This window comes from Pezoporus occidentalis, unplaced genomic scaffold, assembly GCF_034315485.1.
Source record: "Pezoporus occidentalis ecotype Australia unplaced genomic scaffold, CSIRO_AGI_Poc_V1 ctg1, whole genome shotgun sequence".
NCBI classification, from domain to species: Eukaryota; Metazoa; Chordata; class Aves; order Psittaciformes; family Psittacidae; genus Pezoporus; species Pezoporus occidentalis.
In genome coordinates this window covers 11,135,346-11,146,238 of record NW_026912778.1, presented here as the reverse complement: position 1 = coordinate 11,146,238, position 10,893 = coordinate 11,135,346, and the positions used below count along the sequence as shown (strand labels likewise).

At 48.2% G+C, this 10,893-nt stretch overlaps 1 protein-coding gene across 2 annotated transcripts; it reads right to left on the bottom strand.

The window, feature by feature from the left end:
- Positions 1 to 8,739: 8,739 nt before the first annotated feature.
- Positions 8,740 to 10,613, bottom strand: HELT (helt bHLH transcription factor). 2 transcript variants are annotated; one of them, XM_062624180.1, is made up of 4 exons: positions 10,297 to 10,613; positions 9,835 to 9,939; positions 9,561 to 9,657; positions 8,740 to 9,465 (listed from the first exon to the last, which is right to left on the bottom strand). In XM_062624180.1, the coding sequence occupies exons 1-4, from the start codon at positions 10,336 to 10,338 to the stop codon at positions 8,969 to 8,971; spliced, it is 741 nt and encodes a 246-aa protein (XP_062480164.1). In that variant the 5' UTR covers positions 10,339 to 10,613; the 3' UTR covers positions 8,740 to 8,968. The 2 variants fall into 2 exon arrangements, with proteins under 2 accessions (XP_062480164.1, XP_062480983.1); XM_062624999.1 differs by having other exon boundaries at positions 8,740 to 9,462.
- Between the last annotated feature and the right edge of the window lie 280 nt (positions 10,614 to 10,893).

The following is a 10,893-nucleotide window of genomic DNA, read 5'->3' as shown; positions in this document are numbered from 1 at the left end:
GTTAGTGTCTCACTCATGCAACCCTTATTATCGTCAGAGGGATTTACAAGACTAAGGCGGTAGAGCCCTGAGAGCCTGCTGTGGCTGGGCTGCATTATGCCCAGGCCTGCTTATTCTTTTTTAAGCAGCAAGGTAAATACTCTCATATTGGCTGAGTTGCCTTCTTGAGACGTGCCAGGTGGGCTAGAAAGAGTCCTTAAAGATATGTCCTCATACACATTATATCTGGGCATCTTGCCTTTCACAGGGAGTGTGCAAAGTCGCTGTCTCCTTCATTCACTTAGGCTGGCAGAGGTTATAAATCAGGACAGCATCTGATCTGCCGTACTTAAACAGTACTGCCCAGCAATGCTATAGATATGGTTACCTTTTAAAAAGAAAAACAGCCTGAATTTTTGCCAGCAGCAAAGGGATGTTTCTCATTCACCTGGGCTCTGGTATATTTGTTAAGGACAGACATTGTGTGATTGAAAAGAGAGGTAGGAGCAAACCAGTTACGCTTCTCTTTCAGAAAAGGGCTGCCTAGTCTCTTTGATGAGAGACCTCAGCTCAGGCTGGGCTCTGAGTCTAAAGAGGAGAAAGAAGCAGAGAAAGAGAAGGAAAATAAGCAGATCCAAAACACATAGGTGGAAGATGTCCTGGGCAGGTATAGAAAAATAGGTGCCGCAATACTACTTCTTTTTGTCCTGAAGAGCAGCTTGTCTTCCACTGGAGTAGAACTGTGATCCCTCTGGGTTAACATTTGGTATGAAAGCTCAGGGCTGCAGATGAGGTCCTGCTTCCAAGCAAGCAGGTGACAATTTTGTGGCAACTAATCTTGGTCCTGGCCATTTTCAGGGATATTGTCCTTGTCAGGTGGGAAGAATGCACCATTATGACCACTATTTTTTTTTCCTAACTTAGCAGTTCCTCTGAAATCCCCCTGATACCACAACGTTACCTCAGTCTGGTTTTCCTCTTAAATCTGCTTCCTCTGAAATCTGTGTGAATCCTTATTCAGAGGATTTTCTACCTGAGCAAGCATCATTTTACCAATCTGATATCTGTTGGCGTAAAGCTGTGATCCTTACAAAAATTTCCAAAGAAAGACATCAGTTTGCTGGTTAAGTCCACAGTTATTTGGCTAATAATTAGAATAAATTTATATTTTTCTTCAGAATAGTCACTATCTATTGATGTTGCTCATTTCAGTAGCATTACTTTTCATCTTTTGGAGTACTGAGGGAAGGTTTGACATCCAGCCAGAAATAGCATGTGAAGTCTGCAAGCTTGAGAAACTTACTCTATGATTCCATGGCACACTGTATTTTCAGGAGTTTGTGAGACATTTGGCTGCTCCTTGAGCTCTGCATGTTTTCCCATTGCTGAGCATTTTCCACCCTGAAAAGGAGCTGGTATCTTAAGGTTATGAAAAAAATCAGCTGTGATTCTGACCTCCTTCCTGGTGGTCAGGGTGTGGGTAAATCTAATTTATGTCAGTAGGAAAAAATGGTGGTTGTGGAACTGTTTATAACATGACGCACTGTTCCAAAAATGTAACAAAACTGGATCAGTAGGGGGTTCAGCACCAAAATAGCACCTAAGGATAAGCTTTCTGTTACGCACAAAGCAGATCCTTCAGCAGCAAAACTAGCTGATGATAAATCCTTTAAAAAAGTATTGTTTTTCTAAATAAGGGATTAAATATTGTATATCCTGTAATGTATTGATGTGTGATGAAATGCCAGTTCTTAAGTACATTGCTATTATACAGGCATCTCGGAGGTAAGCCAGTGCCAAGCTTCTGAGCTTGATATTTTGACAACCACAGAAAGAACATTGTCTTTTTGTGGATGGCTAATAGTTTTGTCTGAAACGGTACTTGCTGGAGGGAAATAGTAAACACCCATTTTTCCCACCCAAATTTCTTTCCACTTCTTCTAGCAGTACATGCAACTAATACTTTAGAAATATCTGTCATCTGGGATAACCAGCCACTGGGACCCTTAAACACCCACTGGCTGTTTCAGTTCAGTGGCTGGACTTCCTACACCTTCAGTCTGCATAACAGGCACACAAGAAGTTGGATCTTCTTTTAAAATGAGCAACAGGTCTTGCAGATGAGATGGAAGAAGTTTCTATTTGGCCGAGTCACTGGAGGCTAAACTTCTTTTAATTAGATGTGATTTTTAGGCATGGAGATGTAGAGCCCCTCTGAAGTATCCGAGCAGATAAATTAAGCTACTTACCAGGCAGCAATGAGGGTGGGATTCAGCTGCCCTGATTCTTCCTCTGCATGTATATCTGAATCCGACCTCCTGATCCTTTATCCCCTTCTGATTCAAAAAAGGAAAGATATATTCCAAGGAAAATCAATTCATTTTTAAGGGAGAAACTGAATCAGTCTGATAAACTGTCCTATAAGAGATGCCTGTTTGTCGCTTTTGACAAGAAATATTGCTTAGAATGGTGAATTCAGTCTTAGACCTCTACCTTTGAGACATGTAATAGTTTTGAAAGTCAGATGCTCATAAATTTCAGTATGTCCTTCTATTATCACACCACTGCAAATATTTTACCTTTATGGTATGATGTTGCTTTAGTACAAAATAACTTTTCCAAATATACGAGTGAAAAAATCTCATTGGTCCCATCCTATCCTTGTATTTTTGTCTGGTAAGGAACAAAACTTGCCAGCATCCTGCATGTTTGTGTACCTACAGGCTCTAAAGCACACTATTTCCCCACCTTATGACTTGGCCAGCTGCGATGAGATTTTCATGGGGGGTTTGTGCCCTACTAAATGGTTATAATTTTCCTGAAATAACTTATCAGCTTGATTTTTTCAGTCAAAAAAATCACAGTGCCTGAAAGACTCTTAGAAAGGCCTTTAGGAAGCTGGATACTGGCAGCAGGTGCTACCTCTCTGTTCCAGAACTCTAGTCCCAAAGTCCCCTGCTGGAAGAGGGTGAAGTTTATCATTCTCTCTCTGAATTGGATCCTAATCTGAAAAGGCAAATTGATTACAAATCTTTTTTGGAAAAAGCTCATTAAAAAAAGCTAGCTAAATACAGCCAAAAAAATCCCCTTGGCAAACCAGCTATAAATTAACATAGAATATTCTCATGACTAGAACAGCATTTCACTTCTCCCAGTTACCTATGCTTCTAGCTCTGTCATATACCTCTTGCAGGGATGCTTGTCTTACCTACTTGTTGCTTGCCATATTCAGTAAGTTGCTTTGTGAAGTGGTGGTAGAAGCTCCTTCTGAGAGCATAAAACAAGCTGAATGTAGCACAATTTCTACCTGCATGGAGCATACGAAAGACCAAGAAAATTAATGCTACTAAGAAGATTAATTTTCGGAAAAGGAGAGGCAAAGGTGCAGCACAGAGAATTGCAAATAGCTTTGAAGAAGATGAAATACTAGGTGAAAGCATGCTGTTTTGCTGCTTGGAAGCTCCTCACCATGGAAAGGAGGATCCTTTGACCTCATGGAGTTGGATTAGCTCCTGTGTGTGCACACAGATGGAGTTTGGCCTTTCATTGAAGCACAGATTGTCCTGCCTAGTTGTGGTTTTGTTGTTTGTGGGGTTTTGCCTTGGGGGAGTATTTTATGCACTGAGTACCAGAGGCAGTAGGACCTGTTTTGTAGCTGTTCTGCCAGTTTCATAATCAGACTAATTGTGTGTTCAGGACCAGGTTAGATTGTTTACTTTCTATGTATCTTTGTAAATATCTGGCTGCATAGCTGAATTAATAAAATGAGTGTGAGGAGCCACTGAAATATGTACCTGTTTGGTAAGCTCTCTGCTGATGCAACACCATTGTGTCTCCCTGTGGAAGCAACTGTAGCTTCAGGCATCTCCAGGAAGCTTTGCCCACCTCCATATATATATGCATATAGTTAACAAGCATGTAGGAATCTCTTGTTTGTTTTAACATACTGCCTTTCCTGCAGATGGTGAGTTGTAGCATGCTGTAAACAGGGGTTCTTTTAATCATCATTTTATTGGCTTTCATAGATCTTTGCTATCTAACAGGTTTGGCATTATGCGGCAAAGGATATGTATACTTTTGCTCTTTTTCCAGTTGCTTTCTCTCCTTCTCCAGACATCAGAGATAATTTACAGTACTTTCAGTAATAAAACTCCCAACCCATGTTTTTTCATCATTAAGAGTGGAGAAGGTACTGTATGAAAAAAGTCTGTTGCATTGAAAAATTATTATTACATCCTATGATAAAAAGGGGGTTTATAGTGGAATATGCAGGAGTCAGGTTATATTGATTCCCTTAGAACACTCCAATATATAGTTGTGCTGTATTTAATCTATGTTGTCTCAAAGTTTCCTGAGGCTCTTGAAGTCTTGTAATCTGCACTTGGTGAATACCATTGGTTCCTATTACACTTTTCTAATTTTAAAACTGAAGCTATGTGGGGTTTGTTGTATAGGTGGTGTTGTTACTGTTCCTTCTACAGATTCCAATCCTGAAAACCCAGCAGTCAGTTTGATAGTAAGGGTAAATTGTTTCCATCCTAGCACCTCTGGCAGAAAAACTCGGCACCCTAACTTTTACTCACAGCTATAGTGGCATCACATGGTGTAAGAACTAAGATTGCACAGCTGTATCAAATCCCTGTATCAAACCATGATACACAAAGCATATGGTATACAAACCATATATACCTCCAGAAGAAGAGAATGGAGGTGCGAAAGCTATAGTCCTCATTCCTCCCTGGCATGGAGAAAGCACTGAAATGCTGTCACCACTTCACGCCTGCAATCTAAATTGGATGTCTCCTTCAACATGATATCCTGAGATCAAACCCTCTCCGGACAAGCTACCATCTAATCTCTCCTTTCACAGGACTAACTGCGGGCACAGTGTTTCCTTCAAAGGCAAAGCAAGTTGCTTTGTAGGGGCAGAGTGGTTATAAGTGGCTGCTCCCAAAGAGGGACACCCAGTTTTTAGCCTCGAAGACTTCAACCTTGAGACTCCAACTTCCTAGAAGAATGTCTAAGCAGGCTAGCAACAGAAGGCTGAGAGATGGAGGCAGGTAAAACTACCTTCATAAACATTCACTAAAAGCATAACAACTGGGTCATGAATTCCATGTTGCCTTGCAGGACTCAGTTGTTCAGAGAGCCTAATTATTTATCTACACAGTCTTTACATAGACTAGGACTGCACTTGGATGTGTTCTTCCAGTGATTAAAAATTACATTGCCAATAGTACGGTATGTGGGTAGGTATCAGAGCTTTAACCTCATATACATACTAAGGTTTCTTTCTTATACATCTTATCGTAATTGCATCTCCTCTTAAAGAGACTCCACCGTTCTTTTCTTAAAACAGCCTTTACGCAATCTGTGGGCAAGTCTGCTAGAAATAAACATGATGATGTGAGAGGGGATGGGCTCACCCAAGGCAGGAAGCAAACTGTGGGATCAGATGCTGCATTGCAGCAAATATGAAACTGTCAGACGGAGAGTTTCTTTCTGAAGGACTGCCTTTGCAAAGTGATTGTTGGACAAGTGCTCAGCTGTCCCAAGAGCCACAGGCAAACAGGTCTCCTCCTTATGCCTCGTTACTTTATGAAGAGAAAACATCCATCTGGGCTTCAAGGCACTATTTAACTCTAAGAACATGGTAGCAGAGTAAGAAGCTGATTTGGGATAGGGTGGGCATTGTACCCTGGCACCTGAGACCATCTGCTCTCCTAAGCTTTTCTGGCATAACCCTGGTCAAGTTGTGCAGGCTGCCCTGGGGTACCTCTGAGCCTGAGAAACAGCAGCAGCATCTGACACAGCAGTGGCACAGCCAGACTTACAAACTGGCAGGACTTTTGGTACTGCAGGAAAGGGGTCGCACCCATACTATTAGGAAGCCAGCTATCATGTGCGCCACAACCAGAACAGATCTCTGATTAAGAGCCTTCAGCAGTGCTGTTCCTCCTCCTTCCCTCAGCTGCCTCTTCCCAACCCATGGTTCAACCCTATAGATGTACTGATGCAAGTATTTGTGGTCCAATGCCACAGCAGGGTCACTGACCCAAAGTAAAATAAAACGCTCTTTTTTCATTAGCTAGTGACCTGATTGATAAGTTGTCCTCAGAATGACTGTGTTGGCATGAGTTTGGGGACTGTGCTTTGTGCCATGGGCTCTGTTTCCAAGGCTGGAAACTCCACAGGGTGTCACTGCCACCAAATCCCCAGATCTTTGAACGATGCCCTCTTTGAACCATGGGAAGAAAGAAGAGTTCTGATCTGTGTTATATATGCTCAAAATTCATAAGCATTTATTACTTATTTAAGTAGCAAGAGTGGCACGGTAACACCTCCTTCCAGGCTTCACCTGTTGCCTGTTTGAAATGTAAATGTTTAATGTGGAGAGTTTGTGCACAGGCTACTTCTGCCTCATTGATCTAATTGATGATGTTGTACTTCCCTGATAATGCAGATAAATCCATATGATAAATTAGGGAGTTGGAGATGTTTTCAGTAAGGCATATTAAAAAGATCTACATAAACTTACTTCCTGAGTAAATGACAAGTGAGATACTGTATCAGGTTCAGAACTGTCCTTTGATCCCCAAAATGATTCTTTGCCTTCAATATAAAGAAATTACTAAGATGAGACTGTGCTGTACAATAATTTTCTGTGTTGAGAAGAATTGCAGTATATATAGGGCTTGGAAAGCATGAGGAAAAGAGAGGAGTTTAGATAACGGGGAGAAGAAGAGGTGGAAAAGAGGACTTGAAAATCACGGGAAAGGAAGGCAAGGCAAAATGAGGCAGATTAAGGCTAAGAAGGAGAAAGCTGCTAGCTGAAGGAAAGGAATAGGAAAGGATACAGCAAGTCATTCATCATCAGGATTTTTAGCCAAGCAGGTGCGTAACAGAGAGGCTACTATTTTGGGTGCTTTGGGAGTTAAAGTAGTTTATTTTCAGGAACAAAACCCCTCTGTTTGTTCCCATGCTATCTGCTGCCAGGCACCAGTAAATGGCATTGCCGTGTTGGAAGATGAGCATTGCCAGCTCAGACAGGCACCCCACCTGGGATCAGCTATGGGTTTTAACTGGCCCAGCATAGGTGATGTTCAGCTCCTGCCTGCTCCCACCAGGCATGGCATCAGCTCATGGCTGAACTAAAATGAGCCTGAAGGAGGGGGGCAGCTAAAAACCTCTGTCCTGCAGGCACAGAAATGTAAAATGAAGTAAAACCAAGTGAGCCGGACCTCTGTCAAAACACAGAGGATGCCTGTCCTGGGTAAACTCCACTGCCCCCAAGGATCTACCCCATGCAGCTCAGCTCCCATCCCTCAGTACTACTGGCTTTACCGGGTGCCAAAATAATTTTGAGGGCAAAAGCCAGGGTCTCTGGCTTTGGGGATGAGCTCAGAGCCCTTCACGGGCAGAGGGGGAAGACTTTTATCCTAAAGTCATTGTAAAGCCAAAGAGGGGTTTATCCTCTACAACTAAATGAGAAAGAAAAGGAAAAAGAGAAACAATCCAGAATAGCAACATTGGGGATACAAAGACTGTCATGGACCAGTGCGAGTTTGCAAAATTATATGTAAATGACCCCAGTTTTGACCGTGGTGGCCCTCTGCTAATCCCAGAGAGAAAATCTACTTAGCAAAGGAAAGTTTTGTTTAATTTTGTTAACAGGGACTGAAATGCTGAACACATCAATAACTTCTATTTACAGGAAAAGGCTGTATCGTTAATGCCTTGGTGCCAAAGGGGGTTCACCATAGTTTAGTTCTTACAGAATAAAAATTGTGTAGCAGTTTCTTCACATCCTGCACCCAGCGCTGGTGAGTGCAGGATGTGTGTTTGTGTAACAGGCACCAGCCATTCTGCTGCTGCTGAATGCTTTTGGCTCATCCCATCTTGCACTGTGTACACGGAGCAGGAAAGAGGTTCTCGATGGATTCACCATCCTAAAGGTGTCCTGAGGAAATGAGGGTTTTTTCTCCCCTCTGTCTGACCCATTTCGTTGCCGTGTGACCTCTTCCCCACTAATCTGAAATAGCAGCTTTTCCTGTATTTACAGGTTAAATGGAAGATACACATTCAACTTTCTACTCATTGTAATGAAGATCTTTTTGTCTGTCTCCGCATAAAGGGTCGGGTTGGTTTACAAATTGCGGGTCAGCCCATTCCGTGACTGGGCAAACAACCCGGGTCAAACCTCCTCAAAGTCTCTCCACCCAACTGGAATAAGTTAATTTACCCGTCGGCAGCTCCGGCCCCGCCGGGCTGCCCCAGGGGCAGCTGGGATCCTCCTGCCCTCCTGCCAAGGGTGCGGGGACACCGGGGACACCCGGTGCGGGTGGCACCGAAAGGGCCCCGATAGGTCTCGAAGGACTCGCTCTCAAGAGCTTTTATTTGCTTTACTCTCGGTGCTCTGAACCTCCGTCCCCGCCGCCCGCCCTCCCCGCCCCGTCTTGGGCCTTCCCCATTATTCCTCCTCTGAGCAACCTGCGCCGCAGAGAAATTCTCTGGCAAAACCCACGGGAGATCCCAGGGCCTCTCGAACGCGTGTCCCTGGGAGCATCCCCGCACAGGAAGACAGCACCAACTGGGGTTCTGGGAGTGTCCCCATGCCGTGGGCATCCCACGCACCACATCCCTCCGACGGCTCTCCCAGCCAGCACATTTCGCTTGTGGGTTTTTACCCCTGGGGGTGTGCGTGGGGGAGGCTCCCCTGCCCCCTGAGGGGGGGCCCTCCCGGAAACAAGAAGGGGCGCCGGGTATAAACATTTATTCCAAGGCATCCCTTGTACAGGCACCGCACCCGGAGGTGGGAAGGAGAGCGGGAAAGGCCGGTCCAGACCCCCGGGAGGGAGGGAGGCAGGCCCCGAGCTCCCAGCCCTCCGAGACTGCCGCGCATCTCCATGGCCCCGGCAGCCTCCCTGTGCGCCCGGGCGTAACTCTCAGTGTCCGCGGTCATAAATAGGGTTTTCGGGCGGGGTCGAGTCTATAGCACGGAGTGGTGCTGGCCAGGGGGCAGCCCGAAGGCGTTGGGGTGGGAATGGCCGAGGAGGTTGAGGTAGTGGCGGTCCAGCCCTTGCACGGAGGACAGGAAGGTGCTGCGCTGCTGGCCGGGGCCGGCGAGGGGCACAGCGGCGCCGGGGAGGTGGTAGGGCAGGGGTGGGCTGCGGGCCGCGCCGTGCCACGGGAAGGGGCCCCCCGAGGGCGGTTGGAGCCCGGCCTCGCCAGGGCTGTGGCCGTGCCCGGGGCAGTCGGGCCCGGGGTGCAACTGGTAGGAAAAGTCCGGCTCTGGGAGGGAACCCAGGGAGGCGAAGAGGGGCTCTGTGACGAAGCGCGCTTTGGACTGGAGGAAGGCCAGGATGCGGGCGTATTTGGTGTCTTTGGTCTCCATCCTCTCTACCGTCGTTAGGTAGTGGACCAGGTTCTTCATGCACTCATGGTAGCCGTAGTGGAAATAGTTGGCGAACTCGGAGAGCAGCTCTGCTGGAAAAGCAAGGGCAGCGGAGCCGAGCTCCTCAGGGTCCGGCCGGGAGTGGGGGGTTAGAGGGTGTGTGTCCCGGTATCCCCTGCCTACCTACCCTTCTCCCGGCCACGGGGGAACTCCGCCGAATGCAGAGCCCGCAGGTACTGCACCGTCATCTCCAGAATCTCCGCTTTCTCCAGCTTTCCCGAGCTCTGCAGCGGGCGGGGAGAGGGGGATCACATCTCCCCTGCGGCTGCGCTCCGCCGGCCCACGGCCCCAAACCCCTCACATCGGGGTGGGGAGTGGTGGTGGTGTCGCTCCGCACCGGGGAGAAGGGAGAAGGGCCTGGGTGCTGACACCCCCTGCTCCCCCCCCCATCCCCCGCCTACCTGCTTGGCCAGAGCCATGGGCACCGTCTTCCCCAGCTCGGTGAGGCAGCGGTTGATGCGGTCCCTTCTCCTCTTCTCTATCACTTTGTGGGAAACCGGCGTCCTCTGCAAAACAGACGGGGCGCGTTAGCGAGGGGAGAAAGCGGCCGGATCCGGCCTCGTCGGGGCAGCCGGCCCCTGTCCCGACCCCTCCAGGGCAGCCGGTATCGGCCCCACTCCAAGAAGAGACATCGGGCGCGAAGCGGACCCAGGAAGGATGCTCCGGCGGCCGGTCCTCTCCGCGCTGTCCGGAAGCGCCCCGTCTGCACGGGCGGCCCCGGCAGGGCAGCCTTATTTTGGGGACGGGTGGGTTGGGTTTTTTTGGGGGGGCGTGCTTTATGAAGGGGAAGGAGGTGAGGGGGCAATGCTGGATTCTCCCGGCGGCCCCGCAGAGCCGTGCGCGCAAGGCGGGCTGCGGCTCACCCTCCGCTCCTTGAGCTTGGAGGCCATGGTTGGGCACTGCATCCCCGCTCTCTCCGAGCCCCTTTATAAAGCCATCACTTCTTGGGGGGGACCCCGGGGGGGGGCCTCCACGGGCCCGCTGATCCCATAGGATTAGGGGCGAGCGGCGACGGGGGAATGTATGCATTAAAGATCAGGGTGGAAGGGGGCGAGAGAGGGATAAGGGGTGGGTTGGTTTTCTTCTCTCTTCTTCTTCTTTCCCCCCCCATGCAGCCGGGGGCAGCCCAGCTGTGTCACCCCACGTGGACCCCGCGGATACACGTGATGGTCCCACAATAGCGGCGGGGACGGGGATGCGGCGAGCGGGGCGCAGGGCGCGATGGCGCCCTGCGCCCCGCTCGCCGCATCCCCGTCCCCGCCGCCTGCCTGCAAATCCCCGTCCCCTCCCCAATCCCCCTCCCCTTAGCCTCGGCGCTGACTGCATTTTAAAGCCTGTCCAGAGTCATTAAAGTAATTAAGTAAGCCCTTAATAGGCTGTTCCGCCCAGTTCAAGGGAGAACCCTTGGAGACGGAGTGGCCCCGTTTGTTCTCAGGCTTTTCTCACACGACTTGGTGACA